A 16,764-nucleotide genomic window follows, 5' to 3' on the forward strand; every position below is an offset into this window, starting at 1 on the left:
ATAAACAGAATGTGAGCATAATATACAGATGGCTATTACTATAAACAGAATTTTACAAATAGATATATGTATAAGTTAGGCTAATGAGCAGTATAACAATGGATTTAAAGTAGTGCAAATAAAGTTTGGACAGAAGCTATCCGAGTGAAAGTGCAGTGGAAAGTAATTGCATATTACAGTTAAGGTACGGTATTGCAATGTATATATAAACAGTCGGTACTGTAAATAAACAGTCGGCAGTGCAAATTGAGCATATTCCAGTCAAGGTAGTAGTGCAAGATGCATATGTAAACAGTTGTTACTGTAATAACAGTCAGCAGTGCAAATGAACATTATAGTATTGCAAATAACAAAATGGAGGCAGGTGTGAGGAGGGAGAGGAGAGTCAATCAGTATATAAGGGGAGTGGGATCAATGAGGGTTAGAGTTTAATAAAGAGACAGCTCTGGGGAAAAAACTGTTCTTTAGTCTGCTGGTCCTGGTCCGGAGGCACCTGAAACGCCTGCCGGAGGGCAGGAGAGAAAACAGTCTGTGGGCTAGGTGAGAGGAGTCCTTAAGGATGCTGCGAGCTCGATGCAGACAGCGTTTCCTCTGGATGTGCTCGATGGCAGGTAGTGGAGTCCCAGTGATGCGCTGGGCGGTTTTCACCACCCGCTGCAGTGCCTTGCGCTCTGCAACAGAACAGCTCCCATACCACACTGTAGCACAGTTGGTCAGGATGCTTTCTATTGCACAGCGATAGAAGTTCACCAGGATAGTGGAGGAAAGCTGATTCTTCCTCAGTGTCCTCAGGAAGAAGAGGCGCTGGTGAGCCTTCTTGACCAGGCTGGAGGTGTTGGTTGTCCAGGTCATGTCCGCCGAGATGTGGATCCCCAGGAACTTGAAACTGGAGACACGCTCAACAGCCATTCCATTGATGTGGATGGTGTCGTGTGTGCCTCTTGACACTTTCCTGAAGTCCACGATGAGCTCCTTCGTTTTGGTGGTGTTGAGGAGCTGGTTATTTTCGGTGCACCATGTGGCCAGGTGCTTGATCTCCTCCCTATAGGCAGTCTCATCGTTGTTGCTGATGAGACCAATCACCGTAGTGTCGTCCGCAAACTTGACGATGGAATTAGATCCGTACACAGGCTTGCAGTCGGAGGTGAAGAGGGAGTAGAGGAACGGGCTTAGCACACAGCCCTGTGGTACACCAGTGTTGAGTGTGATGGATGTGGAGCAGTTGGAGCCTGATCGAACATTCTGGGGTCTGTAGCATGTTAGTAAAGAGAATGGAAATGGCATGTTAGTAAAGAGAATGGAAATAGCATGTTCGTAAAGAGAATGGAAATGGCATGTTAGTAAAGAGAATGGAAATAGCATGTTAGTAAAGAGAATGGAAATGGCATGTTAGTAAAGAGAATGGAAATAGCATGTTCGTAAAGAGAATGGAAATGGCATGTTAGTAAAGAGAATGGAAATAGCATGTTAGTAAAGAGAAATAGCATGTTCGTAAAGAGAATGGAAATGGCATGTTAGTAAAGAGAATGGAAATAGCATGTTAGTAAAGAGAATGGAAATAGCATGTTAGTAAAGAGAATGGAAATGGCATGTTAGTAAAGAGAATGGAAATGGCATGTTAGTAAAGAGAATGGAAATAGCATGTTAGTAAAGAGAATGGAAATAGCATGTTAGTAAAGAGAATGGAAATAGCATGTTAGTAAAGAGAATGGAAATAGCATGTTCGTAAAGAGAATGGAAATAGCATGTTCGTAAAGAGAATGGAAATAGCATGTTCGTAAAGAGAATGGAAATAGCATGTTCGTAAAGAGAATGGAAATAGCATGTAGCAAATTAGCTCAAAGGGGAAAAATATATATAAAATTATCATATAAGCGACATATATAATTACAGCGGGTTATATTTAATTATAAAGGTATAGATCAGCTTTTTCAGAATTTTTTTTCAAGGAAAACACGTTTAAATATGTAATTTTGGTGATTAAAGATAGTTTTAAGGGATACAATTATTGACTACAGGGGAAGTTGAAAGATTATTCTCCTGGCCAAGAAGGATAACTTTCTCTATGTTATAAACTCTATGTTGTACTAACAAAGCATGTAGCAAGATCGAACGTTTAAGTGACTGATCTGTGAACTGCAAACACAGAGACAATCAAGTGCGGATATAAATGGTTTAATAAATTAAACTATTCAACTAAACTAAGCAGAGCTTATAGAATGAAGAAAAGCAAAGGAAAAGAGAGAGAAGAGCAAAGAATGGACAATGTTAACCACAACCTATCATCAGAGATTCAAAATCATCTTCTTAAAAGAGGTCAAACTCAGAGACGCATCTAAAGATTGATAAAATGGTTATTTGCATTGGCTTTGGTGCTGAACAAGAGTCCTGGATTCGTGTAGAATACAGAGATTCTTCATGAGTTTGTTATGCATGAGCTGAAGCGTTCATTGAACTGAAAGTTAACTTGAAAGTAAATTTGTAAAGTAAGTCAGTAAGTAAAGTAAAGTCCGGAAGAAGTGTCTTGTGTTATGTGCTTATGAAATTCTTAAACTGCTGATCTTATTACCTTAGTATTTTCACTATATTTTGGATATTAATATCCGCTGCAGAGTTGATAGTTACGGCCTGTTTAATTGAGAGCTGGACGATTCATTTGTTCGTCCGTGACTCTTTCAAAATTCCCTATAAAATTAACAATTCTCTTTAAGCTAAACTGACCTGTTTCACTTACAGAAGCTTCACGAAGCAACATTTTTAAAGCGCCCATCACTACGGGTCATTTACAAGACACCGTTTTCAACTAGAATGGAAAACTGTTTATGCATTTTGGCCATTCATTTACACAACAATGGTGTTTCGGAGGCCTGAAACTGCAAATTTGTGAAAACAGTGACGTCAGGCGCATGCGTATTACGTGTACAGTCTGAATGTGTGAATCATAGATATCATATAATAAAGGCTAGATGTCTCGTGCGCGCTGCTAGCCAATGGAGGTCGACGTACGCACACGGCGGCCATCTTACCACAGGGTGCTCGCTCACTCGTAACATGGTGCAGGTACTTTTAAATAACCATAACTTGCTCAATTTTCTACCGATTTTCAAACGGTTTGGTTTGTTATAAACGTCAGAGATGTAGTTATGATACTGCATACATATGAATAATTATAACAATGGACTTCCATATGAAAGAAGTATAGCCACTTTAATAACGTTTGTAAGAAACCAAACCGTTTGTAAATCCGTCAAGATTTCAGCGAGATATGAGGATTTGTGTGCGTGCTGATCACTCACCCTAATTCACAGCTTCCCTGTGGCAAGATGGCCGCCGGTGATGCCGGAAGTGACTCCGCCTTAAGACATCTAGCCTTTATATGGATATCTATGGTGTGAAGTGTTTCTTTACAAAGTGATGTCGCCAACTACTGGCCTGACGTGAATAATGCAGGTTATAGGCGTTTTTGCGGATCTGGTTATTTTGACAACGCTGTCATCTGTACATGGAAAAAAAATAATAATGAAAAATGTTTGTTTTTTTTCAAAAATTCCATTTTTAGCATATCATTGTTGTGTAAAGGTACCCTAAGCTAGGACATGCCCGTACTTGTAGCAGGTGGGAAGCACATAGAGCCTAATAGGAGAGTCTGCTTGTTGATTACAAAGTAATTGATTACAAAGTCACATATTTGATTATATGTGTTTTACATTGTATCTTCACTCATTGTACATTGATCTTGTCTATGCAATAATGTCTATGCAATAATTTTTATAATTGTGTCTTGTTTTTTCCTCAAAAAATCTAAACATCCTCAAAAAATAAAATGTATAAAATTGCCATGGTGCTGACTCTTTCTTTTCCAGGAATGCACTAAATATTTAAATGTACGGCCTTGTTCCTTTAGTTGATTTTTAAAACTAAGCAACTGCAAGCAAGCATATGTACTTGCGTAGACATTGTAATGCATGGAGTCACTATTGCATGCAAGTAAACTGTTAGTTTCATGTTGGCATTAGCCCTTCAACTGCACGCTGTTTTCACACCTCTATCATGCCCTCTCAAATGCACATCAACCACATGTTTATTTATAGGCACTCTTATGCACACACTTTTTGTTTAAGCAACTGATCAAACCACACGTAGGCCTATATTATTTAAGAACATCAGACCACTGGTTTCAGACTCTCAAACTGAGCTGGTCCCAGTAGGGATGTTGTGAAGTTTAGTGCTTTTCCATAATTTGTGCTCAGATATGGATTCTCAACAACCCCAGAACTTGTCCACAACTTGTAAAGATCAGAGTTCACACACTGAAACCAAATGCTCAGAGCTCACTAGTGAAGGGGTCAGGGGACTTAGACTACTCTCGTGCAGACAGACGCATAGTCCACGTGATTCTCCTCTGAAGCTGTCTGTAACAAAAAACATTAAACAAGATACAAAAAAAAATTGTTTGAAATGAATTCAGATGCATAACAGCAAGTGTGATTTACTAGGCTAAAACAAACACTGTGGCAAATATTGTTATTATTGGACAAAGGAAAGAACTGCAGCAATGAAATTGTCCCAAATACTATTCAGTTTGATTGGACACAAACTATTGAAATCAACATCCTCTTCCATTTTAAAAGTCTATTTATTTATGCATGATATGGTTACTTGAGTTTTATTATCTAGGTTTTTTCCTCCCCCTGCTGTCTGCTATCATAACAGATCTACTACCAATTTTTTTGGTCACAACCCACAAGCTGAGAACCTCTGATCTACTCAACCCATCAGAGCAGAAGAATAAAAACTCATCTTAATCGTAAGTGTGTGTCAGATCATCATATAAAGCACATACACCTGCACTCATGCACACAATAAGACACAGAAATAGAAAATGAACTTACCAGTTTACGTGCATTTCGTTTGTAGAATATCGGATCAGCGTAAGTGATCTCTTCATCGTCTGCACTGTTTCATCATCATCATCATCATCATCATCAACAACTATAACAATAAAAATAGGTAAACAAAACAGTACTGAAATTTAACTAAATCTTTGTATTCAAAGTAGTTAAAGTGTTCATTTATGTGATTAATGTCAGATAGAATTACCAAAACTGTCTCTTAACTTGTCACTAAGGTAGTTCCCTAAACAGGTTATGTGTGTATGTAGCGCCATCTAGTGTCTTAGATATACACATATATATTGCAAACTAAGTGTAATTCACAGAAATGGTCAAACTCAGTACTACACTAAATTTATAATTCTCTCTTATAAGCAGTAAACACTTGCCTTCTTGATCAGTTTTTCTGTGTTTCCTGCAGATCTAGAAGATCCCGAATCCTGCAACAATCATCAGAGATCCAGCAGAGATCAACACTATCAGAGACATTGAGACTGGAGGAGGAGAAGGAGAGAGTCATTAGTGTAAGTGAATGTGTCAGATCTCCAACAGAAGACAGAGATCAGGTCAGTAAACACACACATATATCATCAGTGCTGTGGTACCTGCACATGTGTGACAGAGTGTGTTGATGTCCAGATGTGTGGTCTGGTTGCTGATGGGATTGTTCAGCACACAGCTGTAGGTGTTGTAGCTGTAGCAGACAAGCTGGAAAACATGAGAGAATATAAGGAATAAGGATAAATCTAATAAAGTGTGTTTGTCATCCCACACTGAAATCATTTTATAAATTAGTTGCAGTAACAAGAAGAATATGAATGTTTTGGACATACTGTATGATGTCTCGACTCACCATAGACAGAAACACTGAATGTTTTTAATGTCAGTTTCGCTCCACTTATCTCTAGTTGATAAACTCCAGTATGTTCAGTTGTGGTGTTTGTGATGGTCAGAGATCCAGGTTGATCGTCCAGCTTCAGTCTGTCTCTGAATCTCCCATCAGGAACATCATATGTGGAGGAAAATGTTAGTGTCTCTATTGATTTTAGCTATGAGAGACTTTTCAGCTCCAAAAGACCACAGTAGGTCTTTATCTCCATGTATTTCAGTAACATTAGTTTGTAAAGTGACAGAATCTTCCTCCGTCACTGACTGTATTTCATTTGTCTCAGAACCGAACACACCTGTAGAACACGAAAAGGTTTTAATCCCAGATTATGGTTCTTTTTTTTTTTGTTTAGAAAGTCTGAAATCCAAGGTGAATTCAAGAACAGCAGTAAAGACTTAAAAGATTAAAGGTTACATATATGAACAGACAGATAAGTGTGATCTTTATCTTTAAAGTTATCAAATGTAGAGTGCTGAGTTTAATTCTGCTGGACATTTTTAATCATAGTTGTGTATGTGGGACATTACCAAAAGCCTGAATACAAAGTCAATCAGTTTGATTTGATTGATTTGGGAAGAAAAGTAAAATGCAAACCCCTAATTTGAAATGGAGAAATAGATAGTGTTCTGAAACAGAAAGAAATTAAGCGATAAAGATGCTATTTTTAACTTACCAAGAAGCCTCCTGCACAAAGAAAAGAAAAGAAACTCGTGAAGCATTTTCTTCAGTAGTTCAGTGTCTGATGTAATAAGACTATATCCGCTGGAAACAGTCAAGCTGGTGTGAAATCCTCCCACGACACAGTTTAACCCTTCTAATGCACACACACATGCACTGTATTTACATATAACCATTCATCTGGCTCTTATTGAGGCTTTAAATGTACCGTACTTATATAGAAAACAATTCTTCTTTTTTATCATTTAACATTGATTCATATTGAAAGGCATAGTTGCCTGACTGATATGTACAAGTATAAGAGTGCAATATTGTGAACATCTTTCTTAAAATTTGAGGTAAAATAAAAATCATGGACTTTAAAATAGTTCACAATCATTTAGTTGTAGTGAATGATAAAACAGGTAAAATCATCTGTCATTGCCGGTCATACTGTGGTGAAACACTAACAGCTCGATGTCGGAGTCAAACTGAAACCTGTGGTCTGATTTCTTCACAAACATGATCACATGAAAACACAATGATCATATGTAACAATTCAAAGGTTTGGAACAGTTTTTCCCCTGTTGTTTGTTTAAATTCATTTAGTATTACAATTAATGTGATCAGTAAAGGTAAAAAAAAAAGGCTTTTGAGCTTTAAAAAGTATTAATTTGATTTCTTTAAACCTGATTGCACCTTTATTGATTTATATTATTATCTCACGTGATTATTTAACATTGTTTCTTTTCTTTTTTCTATAGTTGTTTTTCTTTCTTTTTTTTGTATTGTATTGTATTTGTACTGTACAATTGTACTATTGTATGCATAATGGCATAAATGTTGTATACTTGCATTTGTATTTCATGTTGCTTAAATAATAACAACAATAATAATAAATGTACGCTAACGTTAGGCCTACTTATGCTAATGCTCATAAATCTGTGTTTTTATAGCAGTAAAAATTATAGCTGTGTAAAAATTAAATATTATTTCATGTTTATCAAAATAAAACTGATACAAATATAGAACACACTTTATTCTTATATTAATATAGACTTATCGTGAGTGTTATTTTTTTCTAAGACTCGCACTATTAATTGAAAAGTGGTGTATATTGATTTGACAAATATAACGCTGAATCCACTTTCTTTGTGATAAAGCAAGCCAACGGAAGCAGTCACGGCTCCTTGAATTAAATATAGTGTAAGGAAGTGGGGAAAGTTTGTGTGTGTGTGTGTGTGTGTGTGTGTGTGTGTGTGTGTATGAATGAGTGAGTAATGAATGAGTGTATTAGTGAAGAAGAGAGAGTAACGAAATAGACTGTAAACCAATTATCTGATCACAGAAAAACAAGAAAACAGGATTGTATGTACTGTAGAGCATATCATAATGAATGACTAATACTGGAAACAAAAGTAAAAGAAGAAGGTGCAAATATCATGACTTTAGAGTATTTATTGAGTAAACAGTAAAGGAATAAACCTATTAGAATAGCTCTAATAATAAAATAAAGGAACAGGAAATTGTATAAGAATATATAGTTTTGTTTTACATTTACATTTACATTTATATTTATTCATTTAGCTGACGCTTTTATCCAAAGCGACTTACAATTGCTATATATGTCAGAGGTCGCACGCCTCTGGAGCAACTAGGGGTTAAGTGTCTTGCTCAGGGACACATTGGTGTCTCACAGTGGATTCGAACCCGGGTCTCTCACACCAAAGGCATTTGTCTTATCCATTGCGCCACACCACCCCGTTTTGTATATTTGATTTGGCCGTGAAACGTCATCACACGTTCATGGCAGGCTGTCGGCTAGTCTATTCTGGTGTGTGTGTGACGGGTAGGTTTAGGGGTCGGTTTATTGTGTGTGTGTGTGTGTGTGTGTGTGTGTGTGTGTGTGTGTGTGTGACGGGTAGGTTTAGGGGTCAGGTTAGTGTGTGTGTGTGTGTGTGTGTGTGTGTGTGTGTGTGTGTGTGAGAGAGTGATGGGTAGGTTTAGTGGTCGGGTTAGTGTGTGTGTGTGTGTGTGTGTGTGTGATAGGTTGGTTTCATATTCAAATCAAATAACCAATCGGAGGAGAGCCCTTCTAGCCAATCAGAGGCGAAAAAGGCGGTACCTTCCCTGTACCTTCCCCTACCATCCTGGCAGTGCTTTAAGTGGCCCAAAAGAGGTGCCGGTACTCTTATTATTATTATTATTTTTTTTTTGCTGACTCCCCTCCCCTGAGGTAACAACAACTATATTGAAGGGGTTTTATATAGCAGTCAACAGACGACCTTATAAAAAATAATAAATCCTTTTATTAGCTTGTGGATTTGCTTGAGCTAGAAAGAGCTAGGCTACTTAACATAAATAAAATGTGCAAAAGTGTATTGAAAAAATACCCTTAGAAAGAGCTACAGTAGAAAGAGCTTCTGAACATAAATAAAATGTACATAAAATAAATTATAAAACATAATAACATAATAACCATGGAAGAGTAGAACATAAACATGAGTCTTAAAGATGGTTCATTTCTTTACCATTGAGAAATATACAAAAGCAGATTCAGCTAAATACAATCACAGTAGCCTACCTACACCAAATGAAAAATGAGAAATACTGTACAAATCATTTTCTTTTACTACTCAAGAGTCTGAAGCCAGGAGAGCATATTAAGTGTTCATTGTATTTGTATTTTAACCGAGCAGCTATGGTTGCGCGTTTCACACACCCTCTCCGAACCACGTTGAGTTGTTGACACTGACAGCGGCAAAAGCGACGCATGCGCTTTTCACTTGTAAAACTCAAGGGTGTATTGGTAATGTAGTCTCTGCTCTCGGTAGGACGAATTAGGAAGCGTGCATTGTGAATGGCGCTCTGAAAAGCGTCAGCGCAGCCAAAGGATTAAAACAGATGTGCAAATGAGCGTACCGGCCGGTACGCTAAAAGCACGTTCTGGGCACACGGAGAGGTGGCGGTACGCTCAAGAGCTATATTTGGAAGTGGCGGTACTGAGTACCGGCGCGTACCGGTCCACTTTCTCCTCCCCTCCCTTGCCATTTGCAAATGTCACGGATCTGTAAGACGAGGCAAAGACGAAGAAAAAGTCACATATTCTGTTTTTCTGTTTGTTTTACACACGTTTCGGAGCTTCAGCGTCGAATGTCACATCACTGGCGAAACCGACACACGCTTTGTCGTGTTGTTAATGTTTTCGACGCTGCTTCTTCAAATGGCATGAAGTTGGTTTGACGTTGGACGTTCGATATTCGCATATTTAGGGACCGTCTCAAAATTACATGCGACATTGGTATAAACGTTTCTAACTTCAATAGCATTTAAAACCAACTGTACATTGTTCATCTAGGTGTCAGGTATGATGCACACCTTTTAGATTTTTGATATTTATGACAATAAACTGCTAAATCATATGCAAATATTGTTATGTATTTCACTACTGTATGGGGTCATACACAAAATATGACAATATTTAAAGTGCAATTAAAAAATTATGATACAAAATATCTTAATATATCAAACATTTAAATATTGTCATATTTTGTGTATGACCCCATACAGTAGTGAAATACATAACAATATTTGCATATGATTTAGCAGTTTATTGTCATAAATATCAAAAATCTAAAAGGTGTGCATCATACCTGAGACCTGGGTGAACAATGTACAGTTGGTTTTATGACTGTAAGTCATTGTCTTCAAATGCTATTGAGCTTTAAATTTTGTCATATTTTGTGTATGATCCCATACAGTAGTGAAATACATGACAATATTTGCATATGATTTAGCAGTTTATTGTCATAAATATCAAAAATCTAAAAGGTGTGCATCATACCTGAGACCTGGGTGAACAATGTACAGTTGGTTTTATGACTGTAAGTCATTGTCTTCAAATGCTATTGAGCTTTAAATTTTGTCATATTTTGTGTATGACCCCATACAGTAGTGAAATACATAACAATATTTGCATATGATTTAGCAGTTTATTGTCATAAATATCAAAAATCTAAAAGGTGTGCATCATACCTGACACCTAGATGAACAATGTACAGTTGGTTTTATAACTGTAAGTCATTGTCTTCAAATGCTATTGCACTTTAAATATTGTCATATTTTGTGTATGACCCCATACAGTAGTGAAATACATAACAATATTTGCATATGATTTAGCAGTTTATTGTCATAAATATCAAAAATCTAAAAGGTGTGCATCATACCTGACACCTAGATGAACAATGTACAGTTGGTTTTATAACTGTAAGTCATTGTCTTCAAATTCTATTGCACTTTAAATATTGTCATATTTTGTGTATGACCCCATACAGTAGTGAAATACATAACAATATTTGCATATGATTTAGCAGTTTATTGTCATAAATATCAAAAATCTAAAAGGTGTGCATCATACCTGACACCTAGATGAACAATGTACAGTTGGTTTTATGACTGTAAGTCATTGTCTTCAAATGCTATTGAAGTTAGAAACGTTTATACCAATGTCGCATGTAATTTTGAGACGGTCCCTAAATATGCGAATATCGAACGTCCAACGTCAAACCAACTTCATGCCAGTGCTTCTTCAAATCTCTATTTGGCGCAAGTAACTGTCTCTTTCATGTGTATATAAAATGGCATCGACATAAACATTCGACGGAATCTGGACTTCCGCAAAAGTTGGGAAAATGATGCTCGGCATTTTTCTCACACTGTGTGTTTTTCTCCTGCATGGTAAGTCATTTTTTTTTATAAGACAGATATGTTATCTATTATTAGATATGAGGGTGCAGACTGAGGAGAAGGCCTTTAACAGATGACCCACTCACTGACTCACACGCTATTAATCCTGTTTTAAATGGTGAATATATTTCTGTACAACTTCAAGTAGTTCTATATTATTTAATGTTTTGACGCAATTTGATTTGGGAGAGGGAGGAAGATTGAACCTCCCAACTGCAAAACGTCAAAAACGAAAGTTTGAGGCAGGGTCGTATTAGGCCTAGGCTTTAAAATAATCATGGTTTTATTATAGTAAAAGTGTAGTAACCATGTGTTTAGCGGGTTGATTACCATTTGTATAACCACAGTTATCAAAACAATGGTTAATGTAACAACACCATGGTTCATTTGTGGTTACCATGGTTTAACCTACAATAACCATGGTTTTGGGTTTTTAATTTCCTTTACGGTGTGCTATGGAAGTTTAATTCTGAATATCTCTAAAACTTGAACAAGATTATTCATTAGACTTGTGTTTGTCCGATGAGTGAATGTGTAAATTTATGATGTTCTTTTACTGTTTGAATACAGACATATTTCTCACAGTCTGTGATCTGTAGAATAACATTTTCACAGCACTCTTCTGATGTATAATTTTGTCCCACTATCCCAGACATTCATGATTTATGATTATCTGTTCATTTCTTTTCCAGGTGTTTCTGGTGTTGAGACCGACATAGTGTCAGTGAAGGAGGGAGATTCAGTCATTCTACACACCAATGTTAAGATACACAATAAAGACAGAATTAAATGGTTTTTTCAAAACACTCGTATAGCTCAAATCATTGGAAATATTAGTATCTGTACAGATGTTCAGTGTAAAGATGGTGATGAGAGATTCAGAGACAGACTGAAGCTGGATGATCAGACTGGATCTCTGACTATCAGAAATATCCAACACACAGACTCTGGACTTTATGAACTACAGATCACCAGTAGCATTAGCAATACTGACATCCATAAGAGCTTCAACGTTACTGTCAGTGGTGAGTATAATTCAGTCATTCAATGCATTTTCCTTTAAGGAGTGTTAAAATACAGCTGAATATTTTTAAATCAGTAAAGTAAAATAAAAAAAAGTGAGCTTTGACTCGATATTAAAATGTTATGGAGATCATCTCTTTTACCTTAACATTTTTCATGTGAACAATGCATAAAACGACATGGCTGTAATGTCAGTGTTATTTCACTTGTAAAAAAAAACAAAAAAACATTGCTATATTTTTTACCCTGCACACTGAAGAAGGCACGCGCCGAAACGCGTCTGCAAATAAAAATAAATATATATTTATGCATAGTGCGGCCTCTCTCCCACTTTATATATTTTTTTACCCACCATTTTAAAAGTGATTTATGATCATCTGTTAATTTCTTCTTCAGGAGCTGAAGTGTTTGTGTTTGTGATGGAGGGAGATTCAGTCACTCTAAACACTGGTGTTAAAACAAACCAGCAAGACAGAATTAGATGGTATTATAATTTGATTTGTATCGCTCAGATCAGTAGCGATCTCAGTAAGATCTGTACAGATGTTCAGTGTAATGAAGGTACTGAGAGATTCATAGACAGATTGAAGCTGGATCATCAGACTGGATCTCTGACCATCACAAACACCACAAACACAGACTCTGGAGAATATAAACTAGAGATCATCAGCAGCAGCGACAGCTTTAGTTTTAGGAGGAATAGGAGCTTCAGTGTTACTGTGACTGGTGAGTGTCATTTAGTCTATCAGTGCATTTTAAATACAGTGCCTTTCAATGTGGACAGTTTTGACCAACATTATGATGAATGTTATAAACCTGCACAATACACAAAAGCAGTTTTCCTATGAGCATTGATGTTTCCTGTTGAGCTCAAAGTGCTTTGATGTCATTTTAGTTCCTGCTTCTCTAAAACCCACCATTTATCAGTTAAATCAGTACCACACATCTGATGAACAAAACAGAAAGGTGTAAATGTTGGTCAAACGCATCAGTGATATTGATATGTTTATCTTTTTTTTGTTACTGCTTTAGGTCCAAATTCAGCTGCTGTTGCAGGAATAGTAGTTCTGGTGCTTGTTGTTGTTGTTGCTGCTGTTGCTGCTGTGATTTACTTTCACAAGAGTCGCAGGAATCGCAAGAATGATTATAAGGTAAAAAAAAAAACACACCGAAAACTTGCATACACACAGCACTTACAGATCTGAACAGTTTCATGTAGTTTAATTAACAATCAGTACATATAAACTGTTTTACTTTAGAATGAAAAGCAGTGGCATGAATATATATTTTATTTGATTTAAATAATTATTATATTAATACACATGTATGTATGTATGTATGTATGTATACTGTTTGAGGATCAGGGTAAGATAAATGTTTCCATCACCACCAAAGCATATCTTCACAGTTGAGGCAGTGCAAAAAACAACTCTTGAATAAACTAAATGATAATAAAATAAAATAATATAAAAACAAAAAGTGCCACTTTATTTAGAGAGCAAGTCTTATTAGTACTTGCCAATATTCAGGAAAACCACCCTAAATTTATCAAAAAGACAATTCCAAGTCTAGATTTTATGTTTGTGAATCTGTGTTTTCTTACAGGAGAATCATGTAGAAGACCCTTTCCTTTATCTGACGGAGCCTCTAATGGAGAACGCTGCCAATGGGACGTCTCCTAATCAGACTGAGCCTCTAATGAGGAACGCTGCCAATGGGACGACTTCTAATCAGACTGAGCCTCTAATGAGGAACGCTGCCAACGGGGCGACTTCTAATCAGACTGAGCCTCTAATGGGGAACGCTGCCAATGGGACGACATCTAATCAGACTGAGCCTCTAATGGGGAACGCTACCAATGGGGCGACTTCTAATCAGACTGAGCCTCTAATGAGGAACGCTGCCAATGAGGCGACTTCTAATCAGACTGAGCCTCTAATGAAGAACGCTGCCAATGGGACGACTTCTAATCAGACTGAGCCTCTAATGGGGAACGCTACCAATGGGGCGACTTCTAATCAGACTGAGCCTCTAATGAAGAACGCTGCCAATGGGACGACTTCTAATCAGACTGAGCCTCTAATGGGGAACGCTACCAATGGGGCGACTTCTAATCAGACTGAGCCTCTAATGAGGAACGCTGCCAATGGGGCGACTTCTAATCAGACTGAGCCTCTAATGAAGAGCGCTGCCAATGGGACGACTTCTAATCAGACTGAGCCTCTAATGGGGAATGCTGCCCATGGGATGTCTCCTAATCAGACTGAGCCTCTAAAGGAGAACACTGCCCATGGGACGTCTCCTAATCAGACTGAGCTTTTAATGGAGAACACTGCCCATGGGACGTCTCCTAATCAGACTGAGCCTCTAAAGGAGAACGCTGCCCATGGGACGACTTCTAATCAGACTGAGCCTCTAAAGGAGAACGCTGCCCATGGGACGACTTCTAATCAGACTGAGCCTCTAAAGGAGAACACTGCCCATGGGACGTCTCCTAATCAGACTGAGCCTCTAAAGGAGAACACTGCCCATGGGACGTCTCCTAATCAGACTGAGCCTTTAATGGAGAACACTGCCCATGGGACGTCTCCTAATCAGACTGAGCCTCTAAAGGAGAACGCTGCCCATGGGACGACTTCTAATCAGACTGAGCCTCTAAAGGAGAACGCTGCCCATGGGACGACTTCTAATCAGACTGAGCCTCTAAAGGAGAACACTGCCCATGGGACGTCTCCTAATCAGACTGAGCCTCTAAAGGAGAACACTGCCCATGGGACGTCTCCTAATCAGACTGAGCCTCTAAAGGAGAACGCTGCCCATGGGACGACTTCTAATCAGACTGAGCCTCTAAAGGAGAACGCTGCCCATGGGACGACTTCTAATCAGACTGAGCCTCTAAAGGAGAACACTGCCCATGGGACGTCTCCTAATCAGACTGAGCCTCTAAAGGAGAACACTGCCCATGGGACGACTCCTAATCAGACTGAGCCTCTAATGGAGAACGCTGCCCATGGGACGACTTCTAATCAGACTGAGCCTTTAATGGAGAACACTGCCCATGGGACGACTCCTAATCAGACTGAGCCTCTAAAGGAGAACGCTGCCCATGGGACGACTTCTAATCAGACTGAGCCTCTAATGGAGAACACTGCCCATGGGACGTCTCCTAATCAGACTGAGCCTCTAAAGGAGAACGCTGCCCATGGGACGACTTCTAATCAGACTGAGCCTCTAAAGGAGAACACTGCCCATGGGACGTCTCCTAATCAGACTGAACCTCTAAAGGAGAACACTGCCCATGGGACGTCTCCTAATCAGACTGAGCCTCTAAGCCCATGGGACAACTTCTAATCAGACTGAGCCTTTAATGGAGAACACTGCCCATGGGACGTCTCCTAATCAGACTGAGCCTCTAATGGAGAACACTGCCCATGGGATGACTCCTAATCAGACTGAGCCTCTAAAGGAGAACGCTGCCCATGGGACGTCTCCTAATCAGACTGAGCCTCTAAAGGAGAACGCTGCCCATGGGACGACTTCTAATCAGACTGAGCCTCTAATGGAGAACGCTGCCAATTAAATGTTTTTTAAATTATCAAGCAGTAAACCAGCAACGAAGTAAGAACCAAAGCAACACATTACCAGCAATGGATCAGCAAGTGCTTGATGTTGTCCAGTATGCATAGGTTTATTAACCCTTGTGCATTGTTTCAATTTACAACCTTTCGTTATGTTTCGTGGCTGAAAACAGCCACTACTTTAAACTGCTGTAAAAATGTATCAGATAAATATTTTTTTCAATTTTTTTAAATCTATTAATCAACCTCAGTCCTGCTCAAAAATACTAAATGTTTAAAAAAAATTCAGGATTTTAACTCTTTAATTGCCAAATTCGTAAATGATGTCACTGATTTGGGGAAAAAACCCCACAAAATTACTAATTTTCAATATAAAATGTGATTGTGGACTGGATTTTTTTTTACCTTTTATCACAGTCTTGGACATGTCAAAGATTAGAAACAACATTGGTTTTGATGCATTGTTAGTTTTTGTGCAGCATCAGATTTGTACTTTTTCTCCCTCATTTACTGTTCGTGGCTGTTTTTGCCCCATTGACTTCCATTATAACCACATTTTTTGTTTGCAAAGCCATGACACCATATAAGCATGCATTTTTGATTGTTGGTGGTTTTCCCTGTTGGGAAGAGGTCAAATTTGTAATTTTTACTGTTGATAACCAGGTGGCACCATTAACCCTTTAGATAGGCCTGTGCAAAAAAAAGCTTAGTTTCTGGCTTTTACATGGAGTTATATGGAGTATAATAGCATATTTGTGTGTGTGTGTGTGTGCGTGCGTGTGCGTGTGCGTGTGTTTGTGTTTGTGTGTGTGTGTGTGTGTGTGTGTGTGTGTGTGAGAGAGAGAGAGAGTATGAGAACTCACCTTGATGCGTCTGAGAAAATCAAAATATGCACCTCAGCTCTCAGAACTACATGGAGTAAACAAAAACAAAGTAAGTGTATTTATGTATCTGCTGCCTTTTGATGGTGAGAAATGCA

General features: G+C 38.2%; 1 protein-coding gene and 1 long non-coding RNA gene across 2 annotated transcripts; one reads left to right on the plus strand and one right to left on the minus strand.

Moving 5' to 3' along the window:
* Window positions 1-5,497: 5,497 nt before the first annotated feature.
* Window positions 5,498-6,509, minus strand: LOC311085800. The gene is made up of 3 exons (XR_014606959.1): window positions 6,455-6,509; window positions 5,746-6,076; window positions 5,498-5,600 (listed from the first exon to the last, which is right to left on the minus strand). It is a non-coding gene; the product is annotated as an uncharacterized lncRNA (long non-coding RNA).
* Window positions 6,510-12,273: 5,764 nt separating this feature from the next.
* LOC311085906 (uncharacterized protein) lies at window positions 12,274-15,558 on the plus strand (the record flags this gene model as incomplete). The annotated part of the gene is made up of 3 exons (XM_084118524.1): window positions 12,274-12,933; window positions 13,240-13,358; window positions 13,813-15,558. The coding sequence occupies exons 1-3, from the start codon at window positions 12,627-12,629 to the stop codon at window positions 15,556-15,558; spliced, it is 2,172 nt and encodes a 723-aa protein (XP_083974650.1). The 5' UTR covers window positions 12,274-12,626.
* Window positions 15,559-16,764: the final 1,206 nt, after the last annotated feature.

This window comes from Abramis brama (assembly GCF_963993115.1).
Source record: "Abramis brama genome assembly, chromosome: 6".
NCBI lineage: Eukaryota > Metazoa > Chordata > Actinopteri > Cypriniformes > Leuciscidae > Abramis > Abramis brama.